This window comes from Vespula pensylvanica, chromosome 14 (assembly GCF_014466175.1).
Source record: "Vespula pensylvanica isolate Volc-1 chromosome 14, ASM1446617v1, whole genome shotgun sequence".
Lineage (NCBI taxonomy): Eukaryota > Metazoa > Arthropoda > Insecta > Hymenoptera > Vespidae > Vespula > Vespula pensylvanica.
The window spans coordinates 2,777,903-2,795,438 of NC_057698.1; the positions used below are offsets into that span (position 1 = coordinate 2,777,903).

General features: G+C 35.8%; 3 protein-coding genes across 5 annotated transcripts in view; 2 read left to right on the forward strand and 1 right to left on the reverse strand.

Moving 5' to 3' along the window:
- The window catches only part of LOC122634277, a 99,311-nt gene extending 87,727 nt beyond the window's left edge, over positions 1 to 11,584 (reverse strand). The window contains exon 1 of the mRNA XM_043823066.1: positions 11,488 to 11,584. Coding sequence (XP_043679001.1) covers positions 11,488 to 11,567 — 80 coding nt within the window. The 5' untranslated portion in view covers positions 11,568 to 11,584. The remainder of the gene's footprint in view (positions 1 to 11,487) is intronic.
- Positions 11,585 to 11,772: 188 nt separating this feature from the next.
- Positions 11,773 to 14,003, forward strand: LOC122634274 (histone acetyltransferase Tip60). Of its 2 annotated transcripts, none has more exons than XM_043823061.1 (5): positions 11,773 to 11,910; positions 12,015 to 12,072; positions 12,183 to 12,251; positions 12,321 to 13,401; positions 13,488 to 14,003. In XM_043823061.1, the coding sequence occupies exons 1-5, from the start codon at positions 11,866 to 11,868 to the stop codon at positions 13,594 to 13,596; spliced, it is 1,362 nt and encodes a 453-aa protein (XP_043678996.1). In that variant the 5' UTR covers positions 11,773 to 11,865; the 3' UTR covers positions 13,597 to 14,003. The 2 variants fall into 2 exon arrangements, with proteins under 2 accessions (XP_043678996.1, XP_043678997.1); XM_043823062.1 differs by having other exon boundaries at positions 11,774 to 11,910; positions 12,015 to 12,076.
- A 199-nt stretch (positions 14,004 to 14,202) lies between these two features.
- Positions 14,203 to 17,427, forward strand: LOC122634275 (histone acetyltransferase Tip60-like). Of its 2 annotated transcripts, none has more exons than XM_043823064.1 (5): positions 14,203 to 14,599; positions 14,702 to 14,763; positions 15,161 to 15,229; positions 15,311 to 16,391; positions 16,481 to 17,427. In XM_043823064.1, exons 2-5 carry the CDS (start codon positions 14,742 to 14,744, stop codon positions 16,572 to 16,574), a joined length of 1,266 nt encoding a protein of 421 aa, XP_043678999.1. In that variant the 5' UTR covers positions 14,203 to 14,599; positions 14,702 to 14,741; the 3' UTR covers positions 16,575 to 17,427. The 2 variants fall into 2 exon arrangements, with proteins under 2 accessions (XP_043678999.1, XP_043678998.1); XM_043823063.1 differs by having other exon boundaries at positions 14,702 to 14,759.
- Positions 17,428 to 17,536: the final 109 nt, after the last annotated feature.

Genomic DNA, 17,536 nt, shown 5'->3' on the forward strand with positions numbered 1-17,536 from the left:
ATTTTTCCTCGAACATCTACAATATATGAGAGAGAGAGAAAGAAAGAGAGAGGGAGAGAAAGAAAAAGAGAGAGAGAGAGAGGGAGGGAGACATTAATAACAGAGTCTTTCGATTTGTCAAAGATCAATATTAATATTGTTCTCCAATGACGACTGAAATACATATATTTTATCATTTACCCTTCCAAATTGGCAGCTTGGCACACTTAACCGAAGTAGCACGTTCCGGTCAATGAAGAGAAAAAAAAGGGCTCAAATATTGAACTTCCTTTAACCTCTCCTCTCTCTCTCTCTCTTTTCTCTCTTTTTCTCTCTTTTTCAATTGTCCGCGTTTCCTTAGGGAGTTTGCTTCATTAATTAATGCCAGAAGGTAATACTGTAATTTCAGTAGTTACTGGAGCACCTCAAACGAGTCGATTCTTTGTAATTCAAGACGACCTCCTTTTCTTCTTCGTCATTTTTCAATGTAACTAAAACGATGATGATCCAATTCCTCGTTGATCATACATAAATACATACATATGTATCTATGTGTACGTACATATGTATAAATATACAAAAACGTTATCCCATACAACACATACAAATACGGGAATAATTAATACAAAAGATTTAGGAAATTTCTTTGTCCCAATTATCTAAACAAATTATCGATTTTCTCCTTAATTTTAATCCATCGAAGTAAAATATCATTATCCTTAATTTTTTCGATCGATCAATATCGTTATATCTAAATTGTTTTTCCTTCTTCCGAGCAAATTAGCTTCCGCATGTGTACTTTTAATTTATAATTAATATTATAACGACAAACACATAGACACACACGCATGTATATATACATACATATACATATGTCTGTATATTTTTGAGCATTAATAATGAAACAAAAGTTTGACGAGCCCTTATGGCCTTTCACTCCTTTCAATGAGGCCCATATTGAAGGATAAGGGGGAGGGAAGGGGTGGTGATGGTGATAGCCAGAGTAGCAAAGACTGTAACAGCAAGAGAACCGACGTGAAATAGAGGAGGAGGAGGGGGTTGGTGAGTTTAGGGGGTGAAAGTGAGAGGGGATAGTTGAATCGTCGAGTTCACCGACGTTTTATACGTCGTCGAGTTTCATGCGGCAGGGTAATTTTTTTATTAGCTTGAAAACCACTCGACGCGTCGTCGTCGTCGTCGTCGTCGTCGTCGTCGTCGTCGTCGTCGTCGTCGTTCGTCGTCGTCGTCGTCGTCGTCGTCGTTCGCCGTTCGTCGTTGTGTCGCAAACTCGTCTGTGAGAGATCCACCCTTGCTAAAAAGATCGGCCAACCATTCCTCTCATCCACGATAGATCTGTCCCTCTTTTTCTCTTCCTCTCTCTTTTTTTCTGTCTCTCTATCTCTCTCTTTTCTCTATCTATCTCTCTCTTTCACAGTCAGTCAACCCTCCTCGTCGTTTCTCGCACACCCACACGAGAGAATACAGACTTTTTCCCATTTAAACTCTCACCCTCCTCCTCCCCCTCTTCCTACCCTCGCCACCAACCCCCTTCTCCATCACGAAACTCCCTCCTTCTTCCCCACTCGTCCGTCCGTCCTTCCAGAACCGTGCATCTCCAAACAGGCAAAAAAGAGCAACGTAGTCGCAGCCGTTTGCTTTATTAAGTAATTTCATACGAATCAAGAGATTCTTCCCGAAGTGATCACTATTATTAGGATCCTCTTATTTCCTTAGTTACTTTTAATCTTTATTATCAAATATACCGATAAAGGAAGTTGAAAGAAATGATTGAAAAAGAGAAAGGATATCGAATTAATTAATATCCTATTTACCTATATTATATATACATATATACGTATCTCTCTCTCTCTCTCTCTCTCTCTCTCTCTCTCTCTCTCTCTTTCTCTCTCTCCTTAAATAGAGTTAACATATACCTTTAAATTCTCATCGGTTTCGAAGGTAACTCGTTTTACAACGATTAGTTAGCTAGCTTCTTTTAACTCCTTACATATCCCTCCCCTCCCCTCCCCTCTCTCTCTCTTTACTCTAAACCAGAGCAAGCTTGCTTTTCTTTGACTTTCGAAAACGTGATTCGAAACGACGTCTTTCACAAGGAGGAAAGTATTCCGCATCGACAGGTGAGCAAGTCAAGAACTTAAGACCTTAAGCAACCCCTCCCCCTGCCCCACCCCACCTCACTTTTCTCCGTAACCGGGGTGCTTAAGAACTTTTAAAGGGTGATGAACTCGTTTTACGTGCACGCGCCGCTTATTACGTACGACGAGCCGAGAAAATACTACCCACGGTTTGCTCGAGGCTAATGATATTTCGAGCGGAGAGAAACGCGATTTAATCATTTTTAACGCTAATTTAAGCGTGCCTTTCTTTTTTTTTTTTTTCTTTTCTTTTCTTTGCAACCTATCCTTTCGAAAAACAGAGAAGGAGAAAGAGTTTAGCTCTCCGTTTAATACACGCAGAAAAAGGTTCGTCCCATTTTTTTTTTTTCTTTTTCTTTACTTTTTTTTCTTCTTCCTTCATTTTTATATTCAATATCATTTAAACCTTATTATAAAATTATTTTATTATTTATGGTTATGATAATATCCATTCAAACAACGTTACTTATAAATCTATATTATTAAACAGTTTCTAATTAAGGAACGAAAATAACGCAAACGATATTAATGGATTATTATTCGATTAGTTTATAATACTTTTTCGATCTAAGTTTTCTTATCGTATTTCGTTTTTTGTGCTTTTTTTTTCTTTTCCTTTTTTCTTTCTCTCTTTCTTTCTTCTTTTTCCTTTTTCTTTTTTTTTTTTTTTTTTTTTTTTTCGTTAAAGACAAAGTTAAATAAAATTCTCTCTCGTTAAAATCTCAGGGGTATCTGCCTTTGTGGCGCCTACCTAATGCTTTTCATATTTTTAAAAGTTACTAGAAAAACAAAATAAGAAAAAAAAAGGAAGAATCGTTTCACGTATTCACGAGCATTAAAGGAAAGGAAAACGTCTTGAGCGAGTTCCAATCGGCGACGTAAATAAATCGATCTGCCCACCTATTTCTCTTCGTCGTCCTGAATCCCCACACTCGATCAGAGACATCGAAATACGTCGACATAAAGAAAGAGAGAGAGAGAGAGAGAGAGAGAGAGAGAGAGGAGAGAGAGAGAGAGAGAAGAACATAGGATCGTTCTTCCACTTGCCAGAGATCGAATTTCTCGTTAAGCCAGTCTTACTCTCTGCCAGTGCCCGAAACGAATTTGCGATCAGTACGACATTGAGGATTTATTTCCTGTGAACGTCCTTTTATCATCCCTTTCTTCCCTTTAATACCGACTAAAAAGGAGAAGAAGAAGAAAAAAGAAAAAGAAAACAAAAAGAAAGAAGAAAAAAGAAAAAAAAGGAAAGAAAAGAAAGAAAATTCCAACCGAGGATTGAGGAAGTAGGTGACAATAAATGGATTTACGGATCGATTACTATGTAATTCGGCTAAGTAACAAGAACATTGGCCACGAGAGAGAATCGTAAACGTAGCCCTGGTGCAATTAATCACCGAACGCTAATTATTTAGACGGTTAGAACGAGTTCTAAGCGTCCACGAGGAGTAGTTCCGTCATCAGATGTAGTAGGGTCGTTCGAGAAGGTGAAAGGTTGCTCTGTTGGGAGAAAGAAGAAGAAGAGGAATAGGAGGAGAAGGAGAAGGAAGAGAAGGAAGCGGAAGAGAAGGAAAGAGGGAGAAAACAGAAAGAGAGAGAGAGGGGGGGGAGAGAGAAGGTAGAGGAGAGTGGAAACGGTAGTTGTGGGGAGGTAAAGGTAGGATACGCCGGGTAGGTTGAGACTCACGCAAGAGTAAATTGATTAGAATTAAAGGGTTGGCTGGCAGGTGGTGCTGCGGGGGTGCTACACTCTCATAGAGAAAGAGAGAGAGAGAGAGAGAGAGAGAGAGGGAACATGTGGAAAAGAGAAGAGAAGAGAAGAGAAGAGAAGAGAAGAGAAGAGAAGAGAAGAGAAGAGAAGAGAAGAGAAGAGAAGAGAAGAGAAGAGAAGAGAAGAGAAGAGAAGAGAAGAGAAGAGGGTGGGAGGAAGAGAAGGAGAGAGAGGATACAACGGTGACCACAGCCTCGACGCTGATTGGTCGAGTCAAGTTTGTGGCAAGATGGCTGGCTGGTGGTGCTGCCGTTGCTGCTATTGCTACTGCTTCTACTGCTATTGCTGCTGCTGCTGTTACTGCTGCTGCTGCTACTGCTTCTGGTGCTACTGCTGCTGGCACTGGCGCTGTCGGTAGTGTTCTCTATCTGCCTTCCTCTCTCTCTCTCTCTCTCTCTCTCTCTCTCTCCTCTCTCTCTCTCTCTCTATCTATCTATCTATCTCTCTTTCTCTTTCTCTCATCCTCAACGCCGACGGCGAGTTCCCTTCTACGCGGCCTCTAAGATGCTTTACCTATGTGCCAAATAGATGTATGTACGTGTACACGGCTGTTCGAAACAATGCCGGGCGTGCAACCACCTCGCAACCCTTCTCCACCCTTCTCTACCTTCTCTCACCTATCTCCATCTAACTCCATCTATCTTTCTCTTCGTCCTTTTGCTATATCTTTCTCTCTCTTTCGCTGTATCTGTCGTTCTATCTCTCTCATACAAACCCTTACCACTACCTTTACGTATTACCACCAACCACCACCCACTCGTCCAACCCCATCGTAGTTTCCAATGCCGTCCTCTCTCTCTCTCCCTCTCTCTCTCTCTCTCTCTCTCCCAACATTCGCCGCCATCACCTCTTCCCCGTCCGTTCCCTCCCCCTCCCCCACGCCCTCTTCCCACCCTTTCCTCCGACAGGCTCCTTTCTCGATCCAATCCACAAGCAAGCGGGTAGCAGCGTAAGTACGAGAACACCGGCGCGGTCTCAAAGAGAATGCGATAATACGAAGAACTTCGACTAATGAGTTAATAGTTGGTGCCTCGCGTTATACCGGCGTACCGTGAGTACTTTATTCGACGTCGCCCGGAGCAACGAGATTATAACGCCTTATGTGAAAGCGTGGAAGTGCGTTACGGATACTACCATGTATATATTATATATTATATATTATATATATGCGTTGTATGCGCGTATGTATATATATATATATATATATATACATACACGTAGATAAATAGAAATTGGATATTTACATATTTTCATATTTATATTTTCATATTATACACTTACATGTATACGTACGTCGTTTCGATGTTCGATTTGAAAAATTAGAAATTAGTATATTATATAATACGATTTCTTTTATACACACACACATACACGTGTATCCACACACATGTATATTAGATATATATTATATATTTAAGAAGAGAAGACTTTATATTATATTATATTATATTATATTATATTATATTATATTATATTATGTTATGTTATGTTATATTATATTATATTTTCACGAAAAGGCTGTATATTAGTAAGTGACTGTCACGTTAAGAAGCTAATTACCCTCGAGGCCGATCCTCATTCTATCCTTTCCTAAAATTTCTCCTTTTGATATGATACAATATACGCACATTGTACTCCCCATAACGATCTACGTAAGTATCATATAAAATTCTTTATTCTCTGAATCTACGATTATATATCGAGTACAATGCAGTGACATGAATGATACGACGCATCGAAAATCGGTAAGAAGAGAATTTCTCGTTAGTTCCAATCCTTCGATATCGAACAATACATACATACAGACTTCTTTATCATTCATTATACGCGTTTCCTAGATTTCAAAATCATTTTCTTAATACCATATAATCCATATTGGCAAATCGGAGACTGATTTATTTCGAAATTATTATTACTCGATCGATTATGAATCGATTAATCAATAATGATCGATCTAATTAATAGAACGTTCGACTAACTAAGTAGAAAAACGGTTAAACGTAATCGAATCGTCTTAAAGCTAACGAGAAAAGAAAAAGAAAAAGAGAAAACGAAAGAGAGAGAGAGAGAGAGAGAGAGAGAGAGAGAGAGAGAGAGAGAAGAAATGAAAAGAAAAAAAGAAAGAAAGAAAGAAAAAAAAGAAAGAAAGAAAGAAAGAAGGGTTAAGGAAGTTCTTTCACGGCTCGGTGCGTGCGTTCTCGAGGGCCTCGGGGCACGTTTAAAATCCCGCTTGAAAAATCCGCGCGCTCCTCTAGAAGGAGCTGCGACGATTCGTTCTTGGATCCGCGACACGCCGTCGCGATTAAGGAGAAGGAAAGTAAAAAAGGAGTAAGGGAAAAAAAAAAGAAGTAAGAAAAAAAACGTGGCTCATCGTAGATACTCGGTGATAAAAAAAAAAGAGAGAGAGAGAGAAAGAGAGAGAAAAAGAAGAAGAAAAAAGAGGAGAAAAAAAAGGAGGAAGAAAAAAAATAAGAAAAAGGAAAAAAAGAAGAAAAGACAGGAGAATGTTGAGAAAGAAGTCACGAGAGATAGAGAAGGATGAAATAGGGGAGGGAGGGGGTGAAAGAGGGGGTGAATGGAGGTGATGGTTTGCGAGAACAGAGGTGGGAGTGAAAGAGAAAAAGAGAGAGAGAGAAAGAGAGAGAGAGGGTAAGGGGTACCGTCGGAGAAAGAGGAAGAGGAGTGAGAAAAATGCAACCAATAATTTTATTTTCCGCGATAAAGCACGGCCTCTCTCCTCATGGCGTCTCTCGAAGACACTTTGCTAAGGACGAGACGGGCAAGCCGCGTATCTTTAGTAAGTAAACAGAGCGCCTTATGAATTTTAAGCAGCGCGACGAAGAACCACACGATATTCTCTCTCTCTTTCTCTTTCTCTCTTTTCCGTTTTCTTTCTCTTTCGTAAGCTCGTTCGCTCGTTTTCTTCTCGTCCTCCTCTTTCCTCGACGACGCATTTTTTCGCTCATTTTTTTCTACACATACATACATACTCTCTCTCTCTCTCTCTCTCTCTCTCTCTCTCTCTCTCTCTCTCTCTCTCTCTCTGTTTCCTTTTTATTCTCTCGTTCTCTATTTTCTTTTCTCTTTCGTTCAGCTTTCTCCATCTTTTCGAGTTCTCGGCCTCTTACGTACGCGCTCACCGCTAAAGAAGAAGGGCAACGTAATTTTCGAAAAGTATGTATACGCTTCAAGATTGTATGTGCGAAGCGTCGTACCCCTTCCCTCCCCTTCGTTTCTTCTCGTTCCCTCTCTCTCTCTCTCTTTCTATTCCCTACCCCTTCGCTTCACCCCAACCTTTGTCACCCTCCTCCCGCTCTCACCGTTAACGTCCTCCTCGTAAATCGACGGCATCGAGAACGACGACGACGTCGAACTAGTCTTATGGATAAATTGAGATCGAGCAACGTGCACCGAGATAAAGAAAATAAAATAAGAAGGAGAAACGAAATGGTAGTAGGTACCTTGAAAATCTACTCTTTTCTAATCTCTATGATATATATACGTACATATGTGTGTGTGTGTGTGATTCTTTTCTTATCGATATAAAGTTCAGTAAATCAGAGAGAGAGAGAGAGAGAGAGAGAGAGAGAGAGAGAGAGAGAGAGAGAGGGAGAGAGAAGATTCTTTTGATAGTAATCTCTCGTTAAAATAGAAAAAGATAAAAAAGGAGTACCATTAATTTCTAATCTGTAATATACGATTCTCTTCTCTTACTTATACAAAGTCCAAAATATAAATATGTAAACGAAACATTGAGAGAAAGAGAGGAAAATACGGAAAGAGTTTCATCAATAAAATTCTAAACAATTTTGACGAATATAAAAGAAAATAAGAAGAGAAAGAGAGAGAGAGAGAGAGAGAGAGAGAGAGAGAGAGAGAGAGAGCCACAAATTTCTAATCTCTATAATATACGATTATTTTGTAATCGAAAAATTTAACGAATATATGAAAGAAAATAGGAAAGGACAAAGGAAGAAAAAATGAAAAACAAAGACAAAGACACGCACAGAGAAAGAGAGAGAAAGAGAAGGACAGAGAGAGAGAGAGAGAGAGAGAGAAAAGCTTGTTTTGATATTGATCTCCGGATAGAATAGAGAGAAGGAGAGAGAGAGAGAGAGAGACTATCTAAGCATTCTAATGGCAAGAGACAGGATTCTGCGCGCTACGAAGCGCACGTGTCTCTAATGATTTTAGTGTACCGGGATATACCTCCGAGCAATGTGTAGCTATAGGTGGCTACGAACACGTATTACATTCGCGTTACCGAGGCACAGCGTAATATGTCGGGACTAGGAAAAGGAGGAGAAGGAAAAGGAGATGGAGATGGAGATGGAGAAGGAGAAGGAGTAGGAGGAGGAGGAGGAGAAGGAGGAGGAATAAGGAGGTGGAAAAGGTGGAAGAGGATGAGGTAGTACAAAGAGAGAAAGAGAGAGAGACAGACAGAAACAGAGAGGGAGAGAAATAGAAAGAGAGGGAGGGAGAGAGGGAGGAAGGGAGGAGAAGGGAGAAAGACAAGGAGTAACTGAGATGGTCTTGTGGGATTCTTAATGGCAAAAGGCCTCGAAGGTAACACTATGGCTATTAAATGCAGACCCTGTTCCTTGTACCCTTCTCTCTCTCTCTCTCTCTCTCTCTCTCTCTCTCTCTCTCTCTCTCTCTCTCTCTGTCTGTCTGTCTCTTTCTCTCTCTCTCTCTCTCTCTCTCTCTATCTTACTATCTATCTATTTCTATCTCTATCTCTATTTCTCTGTCTACTATTATTCGTCGTGGTCTTCCTTATTCTACCCGTTCATTTCGCTATATCGTTAAATTCGATGGGATATATTTCATAGATTAGAAGCGTTTCTCTCCGAGATATATTTTAATCGTCCATTTCTATATTCGAAGTTGTATGGTTATAAAACAAGGGAGAAATTATGTTTGATTCATTGTGCTAAAGAGAAAATTGTCGCGGTTAATATTATTGTGATAGATCGTATATGTATTATTTTAGAGAGATGTGCGCTATTTTGGGATTTACTCGACAGTATTTATATTCGTGTTTTAATTTTATATTTATTTTTATGTATTTCTTTTTCTCTCTTTCTCTCCCTCTCTCTCTCTCTCTCGGATAATAAAGAAATAGTATCGATATATAAGTAACACTTATTAATAAATCAAGAATAATATGCGTGTTGTTCAATTATATTGCGTATATATTTATTACCTATACGATTAGACAAGTAATATTTTTATTTAGGCAAAACTTATATTCGCATATTTATCTTAACGTCAGAATTATATACTTATGTTTCAGAAATTATTTTATGATATTGCTCTTTATACGAAAGAATTAATTAATAATGATATTAAAAACAGAAAGAAACAAGAGAATAATGATCTTCATTTATATAAGTACTTCATATTATTAAAAAAATATCCAACACTTGTACAACACTTATATTCACGTAAGAATATCTCAAAAATTTATTATCTTTCATAACGATACTGTTCTCACCTCGCCAAAGAAATTAACTATAATAAAATTGAATAACAATAAAAAATAATATCTTACAACAGTATCGTTCAATAGTATCGTTATAAATAATATTCGTCACAAATATATTTATATTTATATACCCGCATAAATATCAACTTACTTAAATATATAATTAGACAAATATCTTCATTTTTAATTACAACATTTATACGCGTATTCATGTTCACGTCAACATTTCATATATCTTGCAAACGATTGAACAAAGATATGATTATATCTTTAAAAAAAGTAATAACAATAAATAACAATAATAAAAATAACAACAACAATAATAAATAAAAGAAGTACGTAAGAGTCTACAATAGAAAAGAATTCTCGATTGTTACGCGTTACGTCGTACGACATTTCGCAACGTGAAGATCTAGAAAATTTATCCTTCCTTTCCTTCTTTTTTTTGTTTCTTCTCTTCCACTTTATTTTTCGTTTCTTTTCTCTTCTCTTTCTCGATTGGAAAATACAAAGAAGAGAAAGACGAGGACGAAAACGAATACAAACTCTAATAAAAATACGAATACGAATATAAAAAAAAAAAAAATTACGAATACGAAGATATAGAAGTACAAGAAGAAGAAGAAGAAGAAGAAGAAGATGAACAAGAAGAAGAAAATAAAGAAGAAGAAAAAGATGAAGATGAAGAAGATGAAGAAGTTGGAAAGAAATCGTATAGTTCGATCGTAAGGATAAGCAAGGAAAATGTAAGCCTGGGATCAACCGTGCTCATCCCGTTTGACGTTGGCGTTTGACGCGACCGCTGAAATTTTTACTTCGTTCGATTTGGCCTTACCGAAGAGAGTCCCTGCCTTCTGATTGGTGGACCCTGACCACGCCCTGCATATAAGGGCGGCTTGCTTGCACGAGCACTATCAACCCTTATGTATGCCCGTCGAGAGTACACTTATGTGCAAAGCACATATGTACAAGCTTGTGGTATCGCATACACATAGAAAGAGACAGAGTAGAGAGAAAGAGAGAGAGAGAGAGAGAGAGAGAGAGAGAGAGAGAGAGAGAGAGAGAGAAAGAGAGATTATACATACACATATATACACTACATACATTGCATACATTCGTATATATATGTGTATATATATATATATTCACACATATACGTATGTCGATAGGATAGACACAGAGACGTATGTAGCCCCGGGTGCGGCTCGTACGATAGCGGTATGTGCTAGTGGGCTTTCGATATGATACGATCGATCGAACGACTCGCCTTTCCAACGTTAAAGTGATATTTAAAAGTGATAATGGCGATGAAAGAAATTTATATCCGGGAAAAAGTATGGTGGATCGGTTCCTACGTGATTCTCTTAAAGGTATCTCATAATATATCTATATATTACATATATGTAGATAGGTGAGTAACGTATCATACATGCATACATAGATGCATATGTATGTATGTATGTATTTGTATATATATGTATATACAAGTTGCTTTTGTAAGCTCTTAGAAGACACACTTTATCGTACCGATGAAAAGATTGTTATCTTCTCTCTTAACGTTTTATACGACACTTGAATATAAGTATATATATATATATATGTGTGTGTGTGTATATATATATATATATATATATATATATATATATGTATATATATGGAATTGATTAATTCTACAAATCGTTCTAGCGAGAATGTTAACGACTAAATTTTCGGTTCTCTTCAATTATATTACCTACTAAATGTATTCTCCTAATTACTACGTACCGTACGATCTTGCTTCGTTAGCAAGCAGCATCGCTCGCACTCGCGCAAACGTATAATAGAGAAGTATTATAATAGCGAGGATGATAATGCTTCCGAACTCCTCACGAAACTTTGTAACATTACTTCGCGTTTATAGTGAGGATTCATTAGTCTCCCCTTGGAAATTTCTCTGTTTCTATTTTTGTATCTCAAATTTATTGTTCGTATGTGCAAGTATGTATGCACGTACGTACTACGCATGTATAAAAAGGACTTATTGAAGTTCTTCGTGCGTTCTTTTATTTATAAAATTTTCTTTAAATTCGCGAATACTATGTTTTTCCTCTTACCTTAAATCTTCGTAAAAGTTGATAAGAAAATCGTTCGAAGGATCAAATTTTCGTCTAGTTTTCAATTTCATCAATTTCATCCAAAACTTTTTTCATTTCCTCAGAGATCATGACTTATAAACATACCGGTTGCATATACCGTGTATGCAAATTAGATACCGACGACAGCTCCATCTTGCGATCATTGTTCGAACTAATTCGAGTTTTCGTCCATTTTCAACCAATAGAAAAAGGTTTGAATTTTTTACTATACATTGCCCTCTATATATTTTTCGTAAGCTAAGAGGTTTATTGTTTAAATGGTGTGGCATGCGTTAGTACCATAGGAGATTAAAACAAAGGTCGTGCGTGTGTTAAATTTGGCGAATTTTAACTAAAATGATCGAGGAACATGACGAACGTGAAACGATATGCGACTCCGTGGTAAGTTTTGATACTTATTAATTATAAAAATTAACGAAATTCGTGAAGGAATTAAAGTAAAAACGAATCCTTCGAAGATTACTGTATCCTAACCTCTTTTTCAGAATTCACTTGTGGAAGGCTGTCGTTTGCCAGTCAAAATGCATGGAACGGACGATTGGCGTGAGTTAGTTGATTATTAAAGATCTTTTTTTTTAGTATTTTTCTCTTTCTTTTTTAAACAGATAATACTTATATTTCTTCTAATATTATGTCATAATAATTATTTATAGCCCTAGCTGAAATCATCAGTGTTAAGGAAGTACACGGTGTCAAGTGTTATTATGTGCATTACGTTGATTGTAGGTAGTTTTTCTTAATGTCTATGTCTTTTTAATATGAACTGGTTTACATTGGCAATAATGTTCTAGTTAATAAACGATTAGATGAGTGGGTAACGGAAGATTGTTTGGACACTAGAAAAGTTCAGTATCCTCGACGAGATGGTACAGCTCCTGGAACAGGAGCAGCTACTCCGAAAAAACAAGTACAAAGTAGACCCCCTAGTCCTAGTAGTGTCAGTAGTGAGCCATTAAATGGCACTGCCGTTCTACAAGCAGCATTGCAAAAGAAAATGTCTAGAAAGAGAAAGTCAACATTTTTAGAAAACGAGGATTCTCAAGACGGTCCTCCACAAACTACAGGTCCAAGACCTACTGGTTCGTTGGTTGCTCATCATCACGATGATGTTGTCACACGAATGAAAAATGTAGAACTGATAGAATTAGGTCGTCATAGGATAAAGCCTTGGTATTTCAGTCCATATCCACAAGAGATGGTAAATCTTCCGTGTATATATATCTGTGAGTTCTGTTTGAAATATAGAAAAAGTAGAAAGTGTTTGGAGAGGCATTTGGCAAAATGTAATTTATGTCATCCGCCAGGAAATGAGATATATCGAAAGGGCTCTATTTCGTTTTTCGAAATCGATGGTAGGAAGAACAAAAACTATGCGCAGAACTTATGTTTATTAGCAAAGTTATTTCTCGATCATAAGACATTGTATTACGACACTGATCCTTTTCTATTTTACGTTATGACTGACTTTGATAGCAGAGGTTTTCATATAGTTGGATATTTTTCCAAAGAAAAGGAATCAACAGAGGATCATAACGTTGCTTGTATTCTTACTCTACCACCTTATCAAAGAAAAGGATATGGAAAGTTATTAATAGAATTCTCCTACGAACTCTCGAAATTCGAGGGCAAAACTGGATCTCCAGAAAAGCCATTATCAGATTTAGGCTTGTTATCTTATCGAAGTTATTGGGCGCATACGATATTGGATATATTACTGAACATAAAACCTGTTGTTGAAAATGAGAAACCGCAAATAACGATAAGTGAGATTTGTGAATTGACATCTATCAAAAAGGAAGACGTGATATCGACATTACAAAATTTAAATCTGATTAATTACTACAAAGGACAATATATTGTAACATTAAATAGGTAAATGAAGGATATAGACAAAAAGTTAGTCAATTTCAGAACAATGGATTTCCTCTAGTCTTTGTACTGACGTACGTCTTTTGCAGAGAAATAATTGAACAACATTCAGCATCAATGGAAAAACGCCAAGTCAAGATAGATCCAAAGTGTCTTCATTGGACACCAAAAGACTGGAGTGTTAGAGCTAAATGGTGAAATGATTTTTAAAATGATCATAACCCAATGTTAATTTGTCTTAGAATTATTTTCAGGAATTCTGGAAGTGATTATGTATGATTTTAAACTGTACAGAATTGTACATAATGATACGATCTTATGGTCTGATATTTTAAAGACTGTTAGTAGTCCGTGACATGAACCATAGTGGTTTAATTATTCATTGAATCAAGTAGATTGTACTATTTGTGAGATTTCAACATTAATGAATGTAATTAATGAGTTGTACGTAAAACAATATTCGTTTTACTTAATCAATAGCAATCTTTTAATACGACTAAAATTTTTTAACAAAATTCTATCTATACAACTTTGTGGTTGTTTGTACAAAGACTTGGATGATATTTTGACTTTGTAGAATTGCAAATAAATATGATTTTATAACATTTGCATATTTCTAAGAATACGAATTGCCAGCATATTACAAATTCATTCGACGATTCACGTGTACTTCGAATTTTTCTAAAAAGATAACCTTAAACGAATTTTCATAAAATCTTTTCGGCGGAGTCAAATCAGTACTATATAAATAGACCTATATAAATAAATATTTATATATATATAATATATATATATATATATATATAAAACACTAGCTTCGTATATCTTATGCTTTTGTCATGAAGTTTGAATTTTATTTGGAAATATCGTAAAACGTTTATTGATTATGACTCATAAATATGTCGGCTATAAGTATTATGAATGAAACTAAGATGGCGACCTCAATATCAGTTTATCAATTTATTCGAAGTAATTCTAATGTTTCGTCCGATTTCAACCAATATAAAAAGATCTGAATTTTCTCCTACATTTTACTTTCTATGTGCTCTTCGTAGTCAAAGGGATTTATTGTGATAGTGGTGTGATACTCGTGTAGTTCCGTAAAAACTTAAAACAAAAAGGAGTGTAGTGTTAGATTTCGTAAATTTCAACTAAAATGATCGAAGAACATAATGAGCATGAAACGATATACGATTCTGTGGTAAGTTTAGTAATATATTAATTATTAAAATTAGTGAAATTCTTGGAGAAATGAACCAAAAAATTTGTTTTTGAAATATTAGGATATTCTAACCTCTTTCAGAATTCACTTGTGGAAGGTTGTCGTTTACCAGTCAAAATGCATGGAACGGACGATTGGCGTGAGTTAGTTTATCATTAGATTCTTTTTTCAATCTAAATTATCATTATTTTCAAAATACTATTATGTTTTATTATATTCGACGTGTATTGCTATCACGTAATCAAAGATTTGTTTCAACTACGTCTATATCGTATTTGATCTAAATTCTGTAAAAAATTATATGTTCGTATGTGTATAGGTGAAACTATGAATTTTCATATATATTATGTAATTAAAAGTTTTACGAAATATGAGGATCACAGCTTAAATATTTTGAGGTTATATTCAGCAATCATTTTTATTACTTATTACTCAATGAGACTCACGTCAGAAGTAAATCAATTGATCATGATATGTATATCGTATAGTGTTATTATTCCTTTAAATATTACATCATGATAGTAATTTTACTATTCACAGCCCTAGCTGAAATTATCAGTGTTAAGGATATACATGGTATCAGGTGTTATTACGTGCATTATGTTGATTGTAAGTAGTTTTCCCGAATAATGAAGCTAATGTCTATATCTTTTTTATGCGGATTGGTTTACATTGACAATAATTTTCCAGTTAATAAACGATTAGATGAGTGGGTGACTGAAGATTGTTTGGACACTAGAAAAGTTCAATATCCTCAACGAGATGGCACAGCTCCTGGAACAGGAGCAGGTACTCCAAAAAAACAAGTGCAAAGCAGACCTTCTAGTCCTAGTAGTGTTAGTAACAAACCATTGAATGGTACTGCTGTATTACAAGCAGCATTACAAAAGAAAATGTCAAAGAAGAGAAAGTCAACGTTTTTAGAGAATGAGGATTCTCAAGACGGCCCGCCTCAAACTACAGGTCCGAGACCTACTGGTTCGTTGGTTGCTCATCATCACGATGATGTTGTCACACGGATGAAAAATGTAGAACTGATAGAATTAGGTCGTCATAGGATAAAGCCTTGGTATTTCAGTCCATATCCACAAGAGATGGTGAATCTTCCGTGTATATATATCTGTGAATTCTGCTTGAAATATAGAAAAAGTAGAAAGTGTTTGGAGAGACATCTGGCAAAGTGCAATTTACGTCATCCACCGGGAAATGAAATATATCGAAAAGGGTCTATTTCGTTTTTTGAAATCGATGGTAGAAAGAACAAAAACTATGCGCAGAACTTATGTTTATTAGCAAAGTTATTTCTCGATCATAAGACATTGTATTACGACACTGACCCTTTTTTATTTTACGTTATGACTGACTTTGATAGCAGAGGTTTTCATATAGTTGGATATTTTTCTAAAGAGAAGGAATCGCCGGAGGATCATAACGTTGCATGTATTCTCACGCTGCCACCGTACCAAAGAAAAGGATATGGAAAATTATTAATAGAATTTTCCTACGAACTCTCGAAATTCGAGGGTAAAACTGGATCTCCAGAAAAGCCATTATCCGATTTGGGCTTGTTATCGTATCGAAGTTATTGGACGCATACGATACTCGATATATTATTGAACATTAAACCTGTAGTCGAAAATGAGAAACCGCAAATAACGATAAGTGAAATCTGTGATTTAACGTCTATCAAAAAGGAAGACGTAATATCGACGTTACAAAACTTGAATCTAATTAACTACTACAAAGGACAATATATCATAACGTTAAATAGGTAATTGAAGGATCTAGGGAAAAAGTTTGTTAATTTCAGAATGATGGATTTCCTTCGTTTTCCATATTGATTCACATCTTTATTCACAGGGAAATAATTGAGCAACACTCGGCGGCAATGAAAAAGCGCCAAGTTAGGATAGATCCAAAGTGTCTGTATTGGACCGAAGGATTGGAGTGTTAAGGCTAAATAATAAAGTGATATTAAAAAGTGGCTAGAAGCCGACGTTAATTTGTTATGAAATTATTTTCAGGAATTCTGGAAGTGTTATGATTTCAAACTGTACAAAATTGTACATAATAACGTGATCTTATGGTTTGGCATAAAAAAAAAAAAAAAAAAAAAAAAAAAAGAAACTGCTCATAATCCGTGAGGTGAATCATAATGGTTTAACAATTCATTGAATCAAGCAAATTATACTAATGGGTATTAAACATGAACAATTGTGATAAGTGAGTTTTGTATGAAACAATATTCACGCCGTAATAAAAATTAGTTGGTAGCAATTTTTTCATACGACGGGTAGAATTTAAAAAAGAAAAAAAAAATCCATCCAAGTCTTTGCGGTTATTTGTTTGTACAAAGATTCGGATGATACTTGGATTTTGTAGAATTGTAAATAAAACAAAAAAAAAAAAAATGTTTCATGTAACATTTGCACTTTTTTAAGAGTACGACTCGCACGATGGCAAATTCGAATAAGTCGAACGCAACGATGAAAACCGATTAAAAAAAAAAAAAAAAAAAAAAAAAAAAAAAAAAAAAAAAAAAAAAAAAAAAAAAAAAAAAACTATTCAAAATGAATTCTCTTGTAAAAATTGTTTCAACTTAATCAGTGGAACAGCTGGTATATGTATGTATATATATTTTTTTTTTTATATTCAACAGTAACATCACAGTAGCTTCATATACATTACGTTCTCGTTTATGATTTCATTCGCGCATACAATTTTTACCACGCAAGCGTGACACGGCGAGTTGGAAGAGTTGTTTTAATTAATTTCTTTTTTTTTCTCTTCTTTCTTTTCTTCTTTTATTTTCCCTTTTTTCTTTTCTTTTCTTTTCCTTTTTAAATTACAACATATCAATAGAATATAAACGAGAGGATCGCTTAAATAATTGCATATTTAATACATTGTGCGATT